Source organism: Dama dama, chromosome 13 (genome assembly GCF_033118175.1).
Source record: "Dama dama isolate Ldn47 chromosome 13, ASM3311817v1, whole genome shotgun sequence".
Lineage (NCBI taxonomy): Eukaryota > Metazoa > Chordata > Mammalia > Artiodactyla > Cervidae > Dama > Dama dama.
The window spans coordinates 35,071,627-35,086,800 of NC_083693.1; the positions used below are offsets into that span (position 1 = coordinate 35,071,627).

The 15,174-nt window shown below is 46.0% G+C and overlaps 1 protein-coding gene across 2 annotated transcripts in view; it reads left to right on the forward strand.

Moving 5' to 3' along the window:
* CEMIP (cell migration inducing hyaluronidase 1) overlaps positions 1-15,174 on the forward strand; it is a 160,606-nt gene that overhangs the window by 91,731 nt on the left and 53,701 nt on the right. For both annotated transcript variants that reach the window (XM_061158852.1, XM_061158851.1), the window contains 7 exons: positions 454-600; positions 1,114-1,252; positions 1,983-2,219; positions 6,467-6,646; positions 9,875-9,945; positions 10,713-10,808; positions 11,413-11,534. In XM_061158852.1, coding sequence (XP_061014835.1) covers positions 454-600; positions 1,114-1,252; positions 1,983-2,219; positions 6,467-6,646; positions 9,875-9,945; positions 10,713-10,808; positions 11,413-11,534 — 992 coding nt within the window. The remainder of the gene's footprint in view (positions 1-453; positions 601-1,113; positions 1,253-1,982; positions 2,220-6,466; positions 6,647-9,874; positions 9,946-10,712; positions 10,809-11,412; positions 11,535-15,174) is intronic.

The following is a 15,174-nucleotide window of genomic DNA, read 5'->3' on the forward strand; positions in this document are numbered from 1 at the left end:
CTCAGGTTTCCAGGGAAACAGGGAGAGCAAATTAACTAAAAGTCACATTCTCATGCAGAAGGGGAAAGGGCTTTGCCAACTTTTCAAACATTCTTTCCAAGGGAAAGGATGCCTTGGAATACAAGTAATCTAGGTATATCACTGTCTAACTTTAGATCCTGGAATATCTTGAGGAGTCATCTGGTCTACCCTTCATTTGATAAACGGAAAAACTGAGCCCAGAAGAAGGAAGTTCACAGAAAATGCATGATGAACTAATGAAGGGCATGGGATAAATCCCAGGGATCCTATGTCAGGGGTTCTCTTTTCTCTCTAAGGCCCTGATTTTAGCTCTGGTAGGGAGGAGGCCAGAGCCATGAAAGTGCATGATAGCCCCTCCCACCCCATGATCTGTGCCATCCTTGCTGGGGAGGTTGGTGGATGGTGGCAGTGACACCTCTCTGTACTTGGCAGGGTCAGCTGAGTGCCCTGATCAGTGGCCTGAGTTGCAACCCTGGAATCCTGGCCATGACCCAGCCCACTATGTGTATATAGGCCAGGGCAGAGCACTGTTGCTCACCTCTTCTGCCACGGTCTACTCCATCCGCATCTCAGAGGGAGGTAAGCCAATCTCCTTCCCTCATACTCCCTGTCCCATCTCTCTGGTCTGCTGCCTCAGAGCCCAGCAGATAGATGCAGGTTGCCATAACTTTAGATGGACAAAACAAATGTCACATGCTTAGAGCTCAAGTCAGAGGATCTGGTGGTTGGAGATAACCATCAACTCTGAGCACTTAAGGAATGCCTTGTCAGAGTCCAATCTTAATGAAAGAAGCATTTATAGAGGAAACTCCTTATTGGTGCTCTGAGCAGTTCTGCTTATCTGACTTTCAGATGCTTACTCATTGAAGGCAGAGCACACAGTGAAGGCAACAAACCAAGCAGGCAATATTTACCCATCACAAGACAGAGAGAAAAGTAAACATCATAGGCACAGCAAACAGAAGTACATGAAGGAGGCCTTCTTGCCTGCCTGAAGGAGATGGGGGGCTCAGGAGGTCTGCCCTTTTCTCTGCTAGAATCTCATCACTAACACTTGTGTTCTTCAACCTCACTCCATTCCTACCTCTTCAGGAAAGCTAGTCATTAAAGACCAAGATGAGGCCATTGTTTTGCGTACCCGGCACATCCTGATTGACAGCGGAGGAGAGCTGCATGCTGGGAGTGCCCTCTGCCCTTTCCAGGGCAATTTCAGCATCGTTTTGTATGGAAGGTGGGTAGATGGTCCCCATGCTACTGTGGATACCATGCCACCCTTGGATCTGATGCGGGGGAGAATGTCCATAGAAAAGAGGAAGGTGAGACAGCAAGCCTTTTGTGCAAGAAAGGAATTATCACTACATCCTGCCAGATCACAATCACGAGCAAGACAGACACTGGCAATTTGGGTGAGTTGGAGAGGTACACGAGGTATTTTATTTACTGTGGCTCAGGTCTGGACTTAAGTTACAGAAACCCCTGCCCCCCTTTCAGTTGCTTTCTAATCATGTCGTGGCTCAGGGAGTCTCTTTGAATGTTTATTAATAGGCTCTGATGGACAAGATAAAGAAAAATTCCAGGCAGTATTTGCCTCTGGCTATGCTCCATCACTAAGCAATTGAAAGTTCTCAGAAGCAGTAGCCAAGAATACACAGGGTATGCAATAGTTGTCCAGGTGATTCCACATCTGATATGAACCAAAATATAATGCACTTAGACCTGGAAAGAAGTGCCAACATGTTGACTATTGATGAGTATTTCTGCTTGGCCTGTTGGACTCATTTTGTTCTGGCTTGGGACTATCTTGGTTGCTCATACTATGTCTACTGATCTTGGGCGGTCACCAGGTGTGATTGGTTCTACAGTGGCCACAGTGGGAGGCAGCAGCAGTGCCATCACCTCTGGGCTCAGCAGCCACTAAACAGAGATGTTGGCCGACCACAGAGAGCCGCTTTCTCTCATAGGGCTGATGATGGCATTCAGCTAGATCCCTACTTTGGCCTCAAGTACATTGGTGTCGACAGAGGAGGTACCCTTGAGTTGCATGGACAGAAGAAGGTCTCCTGGACGTTTCTGAACAAGACTCTTCACCCGGGTGGCCTGGAAGAGGGAGGCTATTTTTTTGAAAGGAGCTGGGGTCACCGTGGAGTCATTGTCCATGTCATTGACCCCAAATCAGGAACAGTCATCCATTCTGACAGGTAAGGTTTACCTTCACATCAACACATTCATTCACTCATTCATTCAACACACACTTACTGGATGTGTGTCCTAGCCAGAGGCCACTCAGGGTGCTGAGCTGTGAGCAAAACAGAAATCCTTGATCTCAAGGAGTTAGGTCTCTCCTTCCCGAGGCATCTGCCTCATGAAGCTGAATTGAACAGGCACAGGCACATTCACACACACACATGCACATGTTCACACAGCATAGTTTCAGGCTGGGATCATCGGTAATTAGGGGGAAGACATAGGTGGTGCAGAGTAACTCAGGGAAGTCATCTTACATCACGTGGTCAGGGAGCCTAGTGTAAACAAGAGACATTGGAGCCGAGGACTTTGGGGTGAGGCTGAGTCAGGGAATGATTGTTCAAGACTGAGAGCAGCGAGTGCAAGGACCAGGGCTGAGAAAGTGCGTGATGTTCATAGGACGGAAGGGCCAGCAGAGAGGTGGGAGGGCAGAGAGTGATGGAAGTGACATGCAATGATGGAGTTTCAGGCAGAGGCAAGTGTGCGGCCTGGGAGGCCCAGTGAGGAGGTGGGTTTTATTCTTAGCAGAATGCAAAGCCACCAAAGTGCTTTAAGACAAAAATGATCTGATTTAGCCATAACTATGGAGAAGGAAATGGCAACCCACTCCAGTATTCTTGCCTAGAGAATCCCATGGACAGAGGAACCTGGCAGGCTACAGTCCATGGGGTTGTAAGAGTCGGACACAACTTAGCGACTAAACCACCACATTTACATTATCCCCTCTCTCTTGAGCCTCCCTCCCCCTCCCCCATCCCAGCCCTCTCGGTCATCACAGATCACCACACTGACCCCCTGAAGAGCAGCTTCCACTAGCTCTCTGGTTTACATATGGGAGTATGTGTCTGTCAGTGCTACTCTCTCAGTTCGTCCCACCCTCTCCTTCCCCTGCTGTGTCCACAAGACCATTCTCTACATCTGCATCTCTATTCCTGCCCTGCAAATAAGCTCATCAGTACCATTCTTCTAGATTCCTTATATATACATTAACATATACTGATGGCTGATTTGCATTTTTGTACAGCAGAAATGAACACAACTTTGTAAAGCAATTATCTACCAATTAAAAATTTGTAAAATTAAATAAATAAAAAAGAAGTAAAAAAATCAAGAAGAATACCATCTAATTTGAAAGAATTGGCTGCTCTGTAGAGAGTGGATTGTGTGCGGAGAGCTAAAGTAAAGCTCAGGATTTCCCTGGTGGTTCAGTGGTAAAGAATCTGTCTGCCAATGCAGGTGACATGTGTTTGATCCCTAGTCTGGGAAGATTCCACATGCCACAGAGCAACTAAGCCCACACACCACAACTATTGAGACTTGCTGTAGAGCCCAGGAGCTGCAACTACTGAAGCCCGAGCTCCCTAGAGCCTGTGCTCAACAAGAGAAGCCCCTGCAATGAGAAGCCGTGCACTGCAATGAAGAGTAGTCCTCTGCTCCCTGCAACTAGCTAAAAGCCCACTCAGTAACATAGACCCAGCACAGCCAAAAATAAATACATAAAATTATTTTTAAAAAAGTAAAGCTAGCAGAGGTGGTTCAGAGGCTTCCACATGTTCTGGGCAAAAGAGGTCACTGGCAAGGATTCAGGTAGAAGCAGCGGCGATAGAAGTGGATGGACTGGAGAGATATTCAGGAGGCAGACACAGCAAGTCTCTTCTCCCTGTCCTCTCTCCAGGCTTGTGTGTGAGCTGGTAGACTCTTCAGAGGCTGGACCTGACCCCAGGGCTTCTTGTCCGGACCCTGCAGAGGCCAGTCCAGGTCATTTGGAGAGAAAGGGCACAGCTGGAGTGGCAAGCAGACACAGCTGTCCGGGTGCTGCTGGAGGATGGGGATATTGAATTCCTCAAAAACAGGGCAGGAGCCATGAGCATCCACAGGAAGGCAGCAAGAACTGGCTGTGGTATGGTGTAGGCTGGCCCATTCACCTTGCCCTCCAGTGAATATCAGTAACAATAATACAATCACTGGACTTTGTGCAAAATCCTGTGTTAACCACTTTCTCCACTATATATAATTGAATCTTCATAAATGCCCTGGGAGGTGATTCTGTTGTTATACAGATGAGAGCACTGAGGTTGAGTGAGGCTAAATTTGCTCAGAGACTTCCCTGGTGGCTCAGATGGTGAAAAAAAAAAAAAAACAATCTGCCTGCAATGCAGGAAATGTGGGTTTGACCCCTAGGTTGGGAAGATCCTCTGGAGGAGGAAATGGCTACCTACTCCAGTATTTTTGCCTGGAGAATCCCTTGGATAGAGGAGCTCAGCATCACAAGGCTTAGGAGTGTTGGAGCTGGGATTCAACTCAAATCTGCCCAGACCCTGAGTCACTAAATTGCCCCCATGGGTCCCCTAGTGATAGCCACCTGCTTGGCCTGGGGTGGAGCAATCCTCAACCCAGGGGTAATGCAACCAGGATACGCTTGATTGACACAAAGGCTATCAGAGAGCTCCTCCCTTCAGAAGAGAGAGAATGGTCTACTCAGTTGTGCTCTGACTCCTGGATGCTGCTCCTTTCTTTAAAATTTTATTATATTATATTCAATTTATTCTTTTTTCTCAATTTATTCTTATTTTAGTTTTTATTATTAACTTTTACAGTCACTTTACAGTCTTGTATTAGTTTCTACTGTGAAGAAAAGTGAATCAGCTACATGTATACATGTATCCCTCATTTTTGGATTTCCTTCCCGTTTAGGTCACCGCAGAGCACCACGTAGAGTCCCCTGTGCTGTATCGTAGGTTCTCATTAGGTATCTAGTCTGTACATTGTAGTGTATACATGTCAGTCCCAATCTCCCAGTTCATCCCACTCCTTTTCCCCTCTTGGTGTCCATATATTAGTTCTCTACATCTGTGTCTCTATTTCCATTTTGCAAATAGGTTTATCTGTACCATTTTCCTAGATTCCACATTTCAGTGATCTAATATGATATTTGTTTCTCTCTCTCTGACTTACTTCACTCTGAATGACAGTCTCTAGGTCCATCCACGTCTCTGCAACTGGTGTTGTTTTGTTCCTTTTTATGGCTGAGTAATATTCCATTGTGTATATATACCGCATCTTCTTTATCCATTCCTTTGTAGATAGACATTTAGGCTGCTTCCATGTCCTGACTATTGTAAGCAGTGCTGCAAAGAACATTGGGATGCATGCATTCTTTTGAACTCTGGTTTTCTCTGGATATAGCTCTGCTTCTTAAGTAGTACAATATGGATTACTTGTGGCAGCCAATCAAATTGAATTCATCATTGAAGTAGATAATGAGCTGTTATACTGATAGCTGGTGTGGAGATTCCAAAGTCAGGATGCCTGCTCCTTCCTTGTCTCCTCTGAGTAAAGTATGAGTCAGTGGTCTCAAGAATCTGACAGCTGAAGGTGTCTGAATAAAAATATTAATAAACACTAAACACACACAGAAATGCAGGCTATGGTAACTTAAGACCTGGTCACCTGGAGGTTACTTGCATAAGGTTACTCGGAGAAATAAGAACCTAGATCAGCTGTGGGGAGGTAGTAAGCATTTGATTGGCTGGAGAGAAGGTTAGAATGATAGAGTGAAGGCAGGAGTGAGCTTGTGGTATGATCATGAGACCCTGAGATATGCTAGGATTATAGTGGACGTTTCATGGGAAAGGTCAGTGGAGAAGAAAGGGGCCTAGGTGGGGTCAGACCAGGTTACAGAAACAAGTAAAAGTAAGTTTGAGGACCCCTGAGCATCCACACATTCCCACCACCCACAACCCCTAACCGCCTTTGTTTTCCTTTTCTCAAATCTTGGCTATTCATGGTGGTTTATTTTTGTAGATTCCTTGTAGAACTATTTCGCTTGTTAAGTTCCAAGACAAATTCTTTTGGAATTTTCATTGTCATTGTACAAAATCTTTATACTTAATACATTTGCTTTATATTTAGAGTTGGGATCATGACAAAATTGTATCTTTCCTTTGTAAATTCTTGTCACCTGTGGTGTGGGTTTTTTGAGATCTCCATTTCATAGCTGCTTTATATGCATGAGGATGGATTATCTTTGACAAGTCTCAGATTTTTTTTTTTTGCTGTAATAAAAGCTCTTTTCTTTAAAAATCATGACTCTTGAGATTTTGGATGGCATGTTAGCTGTCTTACCACAGGTAGGTGCTTAGAGCTCTCTTTTTGCACTGCTATTAGGACTATTAATATCCCCTCTCCCTGCCCCTTTCAGATTTGACACCTACAGATCCAAGAAAGAGAGTGAGCGTCTGGCCCAGTATTTAAATGCCGTGCCCAATGGCAGGATCCTTTCTGTTGCTGTGAATGATGAAGGCTCTCGAAATTTGGATGATGTGGCCAGGAAGGCGATGACCAAACTGGGCAGCAAACACTTTCTACACCTTGGATTCAGGTATCGGTCATCACTTCCATCACTTTCCCAGGCTCCAGAACACTAAAGCAACACTAGCCCAGACAGACTTTACCTAACTTGCTTCCTGGTTTCCCCAGGGCCACGTGACCCTCAAGGGTGACCCTGGAGGATGCAGGCACACACATCCACCTGCATTGGATGTATTACGACTTGTTTTTAAAGGGAACCTAGTTTTTTTTACAAGCATATTCCACTCTTCAAACTTCAAAGCTCTCTGTCTATATAAACTAATTCATTCAATCAGTCACTTACTAAATATTAATTGAGTATCTACCGCAGATAAGAACTGTGCCTCAGATGTACAATGAATGGTCATTTTCCTTTCCTTTGGCGAAGGGATCATAATGTGCCTTGGGGGGTTGGCAGACATCTGTTTAGAGACCACATGAAGTGCCTCTGCCCTGCCAAGACCCTCCCAGCAGAAGGGGCACTTTGATGGGCCCCAGGGCAAGTTTTGTTTGCCTGGGTTTGCAGCGTCATGCCTGACTCTGGCGGTGTGCACGCTTTGGCATCAAGATAAATGCGTTTTGGTTTATCCAACAGTAGCCACACCTTTGAATCATGTTGAATCAGATCTCGGTTTAGTGGAAAGTTGAGATCATCTTTCCCTTGGCTGTTGGAGATAGAAACGCCCCGCCCTTCGACTCTGCAGACGATGGGCAAGATGGGGGCAGGCCAGAGGCTCTTCTGGGCTCTGAGCAAAGCAATTTTACTGACTGGGTGGAGTCCCCCTGGGCAGGAGCAGGGCTCCGCGTTCCAGGGTTCGTTTTCCACCTGCCCATGGGCAACTCCCTCTGGAAGGATTTGGGCAGGAAACTTGAGCAGCCAAAGATGACAATGACACTGTAGTATTACAAGCTCCTTTGTTGATAAAAACTGAGGGCATTGCTATTTCATTGTCACATAAGCCAAAAGGCCAGTTTGTTAATCTACACCGAGAGGTAGAACCACAAAGAGACTGGCTACATATGACCTCAGCAGAAGGTCCAAGATCTGGCATCCAATTTGTCCTGAATCTTGAGTCTGGGCTGGACCTCCTCCTAGGTGATGGCATGCAAGTGACTCACCAACTCTTTGAACTGTTCCCGTGATGTGTAAAATGGGATATTTCAGGAGTCAGCTCAGAGGACTCTGGGGAGGGTAAAGGTGATGATATTAGCAAAGTATTTGCCACTGTGGGTATCACAGAGTAAAACTCAATGAGCATTAGCAACTCTTCTCAAGAACCATGGAAAGCATTATTGTTGTTCAGTCGCTCAGTGTATCCGACTCTTTGTGACCCTATGGACTGCAGCACGCCAGGCTCCTCTATCCATGGGATTGTTTAGGCAAGAATACTGGAGTGGGTTGCCATTTCCTCCTCTAGGGGATCTTCCTTATTTAGTGATTGAATCTGCATCTCCAATATCTCCTTCCTTGCAGGGAGGTTCTTTGCCTGCTGAGCCACCAGGGAAGCCCCAATGTATGATATAGGCAGTATCAATTCAGTGAGGGAGAATGTGGTTTGTTCAATAAACATATTTGGGTATTATTACTTTTTAAAAAAGAGATCAGTGTCAGAGACAGGGAAACAAGCTTTGGGGATGCTAAATGTGCCTCCAGCTCTTAATCTATCTGTTGATTTGAATTGGTGGTGTAGGAATAATAGGAAAAGTGGAGGAGAGGCATGTGGGTCCTCTCTAGACGTCCATGTGATCTAAAGTTGATATTTTCCCTTTTCTGTTGCTTATCTTCCTTCCCTGTCTTCCACTATCTCCTGGAGTTTGCTCAAACTCATGCCCATTGAGTTGGTGATGCCATCCAACCATCTCATCCTCTGTTGCCCCCTTCTCCTCCTGCCCTCAATCTTTCCCAGCATCGGGGTCTTTTCCAATGAGTCAGTTCTTCGCATTAGGAGGCCGAAGTATTGGAGTTTCAGCATCAGTCCTCCCAGTGAATTTTCATGGTTAATTTCCTTTAGGATTGACTGGTTTGATCTCCTTGCTGTCCAAGAGACTCTCAAGAGTCTTCTCCAACACCATAGTTTGAAAGCATTAATTCTTCAGTGCTCAAGATGGGTGCTCTTAATATGTTCTGTGAGTGAAGGAGATACATAGGCAGGAGTTACATTGTTACCCTTCATTTGTGTATAGACCCACTTTGAATGACAAACTCAGAGCACATAAAATCGGCAGAAGATCTGAGACTTGGGCCCATCATGAGTTCATTCATCCAGGAAGTGATTATTGAGCAGAAATTGAAATAAAGCACCAGGAAGAGACTAGTCATACTGAGTTCTTGCGGGAAGTCGTGAGGTCTTGTGGGAAGTCTTGAGCTCTCAAGGGAAGGCAGACATAAAAATATTGATGATGGCATGTGAAAGAACAAGAAGGGGAAGGAAGAGAGATGAAGTTGGCAAGGTGGGCACAGGATAGCCTTTTGCTCAGTGCCGAGAAGCTTGCCCTTTATCCAAGTCAGTAAGCATTGAAAGATTTTTAAGCAAGTGTGACACAGTCTAATCTCCAACCTCAATGAACCCCAACCTTTGATCTGAAGATGAGATCAAAACAAAAATAATCAAACAAATATGAGCTATTGATAGCTCATATTAAGAGAGAGGGTGGCTTAGGTATTAGAGGTTGGATAAAGATGAGTAAGAAAACCTCCCTGCCTTAGAGCAGTGCATATTTCAATGGAGAGAAGAGTGTACGACTTTCCAAAATCAGACCCTTCTTTTTCCTCCTTCACTCCTCATGGAAAAAACACATCTCTTTCCTTCCCAAGGCCCAGTGCCGATTTCTGGGGACTCAGACACATCTGCCCAGTTTTCCTCGAGCTTAACGTAGGAGAGAAATAACCTTTCTCCCTTGGAGCATGTCTCCTTGTTTTCCTGAAGGACTCAGAGCACTTGCTTCAGGACCTCACTGAGCCTGGCAAGTGGTATGTGGGTCTATGGGCTTGTTTGTTTATGATTCATGCCCCATCTACTGCCAGAATGGAGTTGCAGAGGCTCAGGATCCACAAACATCAGGCTGGTCAGATGGCCTTTCAGATGGTTAGGAAAGCCAGGGCTTGCTGAGAAAGGCTCTTGTTCTTTTGGAGAAGGGAAGCCCAGCCCAGGAACTCATTTCCCCAAACAGCCTCACCGTGATACTCTGTGTTAACTCTGCCTCCGGTACAGGCTCAGACAGGTGAAAACTTTACTTTTTGTTGTTGTCTTTTTTTCAGACACCCTTGGAGTTTCCTAACTGTGAAAGGAAATCCCTCTTCTTCTGTTGAAGACCACATCGAGTATCATGGTAATAAATGGCGAAAGGCCATTCCCCCCTGGGTTTTTCTGACCAATAGGCTCAAAGGCTTTTTGAACCACTCTCCTCCCAGATGGTGCAGTGATAGAGAATCCGCCTGCCAATGCAGGAGACATAAGAGACTCAAGTTTGATCCCTGGGCTGGGAAGATCCCCAGGAGGAAGGTATGCCAACCCACTCCAGAATTCTTACCTGGAGAATCCCATAGACAGAGCAGGCTGGCGACCTACAGTCCATGGGATCACAAAGAGTTGGACTTGACCAAACACATACCCTTCTCCTTCCCCAGAACATGGCTGATCCATCTCCCAACACACTGTTGAGTGACTAGCTGCTTAATGGTCAGGTTACGTGAGTGGCAAAAGTTCATACTGGTTTAAGGTCCATCACTAAGATAATGTTTACATTTTCAAAGAGATTGTCATTGGTTTAATCCCAAACAAGTGACACAGGAAAGATGAGAACTGGGTCAGAAGCAGCAAGAGTAATATTTTGATCTAAAAAGATGCTTTGAGGACTTCCCCCGGCAGTCTAGTGGTTAGTGCTCTGTGCTTTCACCGCAGGGGACATAGGTTCCATCCCTGGTTAGGAAACTAAGATCCCACATGCTATGCCTTGTGGCCAAAAAAAAAAAAAAGTAAGATGAAGAAGTGGTTCAAGATCCAAGTGTGCAGGGGGCTTTCTTTGCCTTAGCATCACATCTTTATTAATTTGGGGGTCTGTGTGGTCGCTGATGCCTCCGATCTCCTCTTTGATAGGACACCATGGCTCTGCTGCTGCCCGGGTGTTCAAACTCTTCCGGACAGAGCACGGTGAGCTTTTCAACGTCTCCTCATCCAGCGAGTGGGTTCAAGGTGAGGAGCTTGGGACCCCTTGGTAAAATTCCAGAGTGGGTTAAAAAGTCTGGACTTTGCAGAAGGAAAATTTTTCTTTCCACCAGTAAGACCGCTTGACGGCTTCAGTGTCAACTCAGTTGGCAGCTGAGAGCTGTCTTTAATCCGGGCTCAGTGGGGAATAACCCAGAAGGATGTGCCCTCTCAGGGAATGCCTCTTCTGTGCCAGGCAATGGCACTGACAGGGAATGCAGACCGTAGTAGGAGTCAGCCTTCAAGGAGCTCACACACAGGGACATGGAGGGTGGCGTGGAGAGCAACAATCTTCACGAGCACCCTTGGATAATGGGTTCATGGCTGGATCTCATCTTTCTCCTTTTGGCAATAATGAAGAATATCTGTTGCTTTTATAAAATAAGATAGTCAGTAAGAGGCACTTGTAATGAAAATTTGGGGGAGTTGGGGAGATTGGCAGATGGATTACAAGCCTTTGGGAGCCAGCCTGGTGAGAGCTTGGACATATGGTATTTGATTCCCACTGGGCTGAGGGTACTCAGAGGCTGTGTCCAGCATGGCCAGTCTCAGCGCCCTGCTTGCCTAACCCTGATCTTTGCTTTCTGCCCAGATGTGGAGTGGACAGAGTGGTTTGAACATGACCAAGTGCCTTACACAAAAGGTGGAGAGAAAATTTCCGACCTCGGGGTCACTCACCCAGGGAAAATCTGCAATCGCCCCATTGATATACAGGTAACCAAGAAGTTATCAAGGCTTTGTCTTGAAAAAGATGCTGTAGATCACAAACTCTCTTACTATCTGAGTGGTGTGAGTCTCATGGCCCTCCTGTGATGTCAGTAATGCCAGAGAGTAGCGTTCTCGTTTTAATAACTGACCTGGAAGCTGATTGTATGCTCCAGGCCTCCCCCCACCCATGATTTTCAAAGCCAGGATTCAGATTCTCTTCTGGGTCCTGCTGAAGAGTTCCTTTTCTGTCTCCTCAACCTGCATCTTCAGCCATGGGTGAGGGTGCCCAGTGCAGGGAGTGTTTGACCTTCTCGGCTTCACGCACCTATTCATTTCTTTGGGGGCTTCAAGTTCACAGGGTGTAGCTGGAATTCAGGTGCAGGCTGAGACCAGCCCAGGGGGAGGGCACCCACAGCCTTGTTCTCCGCTTAGTGAAAGTCAGCCTTCACAGAATGGACAGTATTTGCTTGGGATCTTCACTTGGAGTTAACTCTGTTCAAAGGGGACCTGGGCTTCCCAGACGGTGCTTAGTAGTAAAGAACCCACCTGCCAAGGCAGGAGATACAAAAGATGTGGCTTCAATTCCTGAGTCAGAAAGATTGCCTAGATTAGGAAATGGCAACCCACTGCAGTATTCTTGCCTGAAGAATCTCAAGAACAGAGGACTCTGGCAGGCTATAGTTCAGGTGGTCACAAAGAGTCAGACACAACTGAGTGACTGAGCAAAGAGGACCTAGGCTTTCTCAGCTGGCTCCATCATGAAAGTGTGGCACAAATGGGCAGCTCTCACGACTCAGTGGCTCAGCTGGTGAGCTTGAGAGCTCAAGGGAGAATAGGAAAGACAGAGACATAGGCAAAGAAATGGAGTTTATTTCCTTATGCCTGGTCTTCTTCCAAAACAAGATTTGGGGCCACTTAAATGTCTGATAGAGAATTTGGCTTCCCAGATGGCTCAGTGGTAAAGAATCCTCCTGCCAATGCAGGAAACACAAGAGATTAGGGTTAGATCCCTGGGCTGGGAAGAACCCTTGGAGGAAGGCATGGTGACCCACTCCAGTATTCTTGCCTGGAGAATCCCACAGACAGAGGAGCCTGACAGGCCACAGTCCACAGGGTTGCAAAGTGTCCAACATGACTGAGCACATACACACACACACACACACACATGAGAATTTGGAGTCATTTCAGGAAGACGGTCTCTGCCCATTTTATCTTCTTTCAGCCAATAAAAATAGCAACATTTGTACACCACCTTTTCTCAGATTATCTAACTTCAGGTTCCAGATCATCTGACTGTTTTCACTCCTCCGTATCCCTCCACCCCCAAGGCATGACTTCTGCCCTCTGCCTTGCAATATAGAGGGACCGCAGGACTAGGGACCACTTTTCCAAGAGAGGACAGTCGGTTCTGCGGTCAGCAAAGGCCAGGGAAACCTTTCTCTTTGTTGGGCCAAGGCTGTCCATTCACATGGCTCCAGTGTGGTTGAGAAGGATTTACCTAGATTCCATTACATGTTATAGACTCTTCTCGGGTCCAAGAGAATCAAAAAGCGCTGACTCCCCCAAAGCACATACTTCTCAGATTTAACTTTAATTTTTTTCTTGCAACCCTGCATGTTCCAGCTCTAATTCTGAGAGAGCCCAAATTGGATTCCTCCAAATCACTTGGCTACAGGAAGTCCAGTCCTACACCAGGGCTGCTCCCTCCCCAAGCATTTCTGGAAATCCTCGAGGAATGTGTCCATGCTCTGCAAATCCCTCCAGTGTTTGCTCTGCCAGCTGTCTGGCTCCAGACCACTGTTGTTGAGAAGACCACTTCTCCATGCCAGGAAAATAGCTTTCCTTAGGCATTTCTTACTCTCAGGAACTTTGCTCCCAGCTGATATGGACTCTTCCCAGAGAGTGTCAAAGCACCACTAATCCCAGGCTTAAACAGTCTGTAAAACTTTACCAAAGGCTTGGAGAGAACAGAGGAAACCAGTGAAAATATATGTATTTTCCCATATGTCATACATATAATAACATGTGACTGCTCGCGTCCCAGGTGGCTCAGTGGTAAAGAATCTGCCTACACTGCAGAAGACTCAGATTCTATCCCTGGATTAGGAAGATCTCCTGGAGAAGGAAATGGCAACCCACTCCAGTATTCTTGCCTGGAAAATCCCACGGACAGAGGAGCCTGGTGGGCCATAGTCCAAGGGGTTGAAAAGAGTTGAACATGACTTAGTGACTAAACAACAATGACAACATGACTGCTCACCAACTCAACAATCCCAGACCTTCCATGGGGAGCCAGCCCCATACTCTGTAAACACTAGTCTGCAACCACACTGCAGGGCCCATTTACTTTGCTGAACAACAGAAACTGATGCAACATAGTAAAGTAACTATACTCCAATACAAATTAAAAAAGAAAAGAAATAGGAAGTGCTCTATCCTGAAAATGTCAGGCTCACCCCCTTTCTCGCCATCAACCGTTTGTCAGTAGCGGCCCCAGCCTTAGCCAGAGCATTTCTTTATAGTCATCAGAGGATTGAGATAGAAGCTACTCTGGGTTTTTCTGAAGTCAAAAAAGCAAAACCAGGATTATGCTATGTTTACCACAGGTGAGAGAAGCAAGATTTCATTCTCTTTATCAATAGAGTGTGAGACACATCTGCCAGGAGCTAAATGCCCGTTAATTAACCCACCAGAGAGACTGAGACAAAACTGAAATGCCCGGGTGCCTGTTTTTGCCACCATGGGAAATAACAGGTTACTGGGGTCACTTGCCACCTCTGATCACCCTGAGGGCCCCACACAAGGGGTCCCTGAGATACCTGCCGTCAAATCCTTTGGAGGGGAGCAGGTGTTAGGACATTTGTCACCTGGGTAGGATGGTGAGTTGGAAGGAAAAAGGAAATAGTTAAGACTAGCACAGTTAACCTCAACTCAAGGAAAGTTTTTCAACATCTGATAATTTGTGATTCTGCAAAATCAAACCCAAAAACCATAGTCCCTTGTTCCCATGTCTTCACCCTTCTGATGGTTCTCCTGGGCTGAAATCTCCTTGCTTCCCACCTTCTCTCTTAAAATTCACCTGCCTTTCAAGGCCTGTTCAACCTAATGAACTCACATATCCTTTGGGACCCGTGAGGTGCCCGGAACACCAAATTTAAGGTGGCACTGCCTCCCAGGTGCCAACTCTGCACTCACGTGATCCTGGAGAGTGAGTGCTGCCTTAAATGTTGCACCCTGGGTTCCTCACTAGCAAACTTGGCCATATCTATCAGTCAAGCTATTTAATTTAGTATCTCAGTTTCCTCCTAAACAAAAATGGAGGTAATAATTGTTCCTTCATGGGATTATTTTGTGGATTTAATGCAGCAATACGTGAAGCTTCTGATCTACAGCGAGTGCCCATAATTTTCTTTTATTATTTTAAAATTATTTGCTTATATTATTATTTATTATGATATTGCTTGTTTAGTCGTTAACTTGTGTCTGACTCTTTTGTGACCCCAAGGACTGCAGCCTGCCAGACTCCCCTGTCCATGGGATTTCCCAGGCAAGAATACTGGAGTGGGTTACCATTTCCTTCTCTAGGGGATCTTCCTGGACCAGGGATCAAACCTGCATTGCCTGCATTGGCAGGCGGACTCTTTAC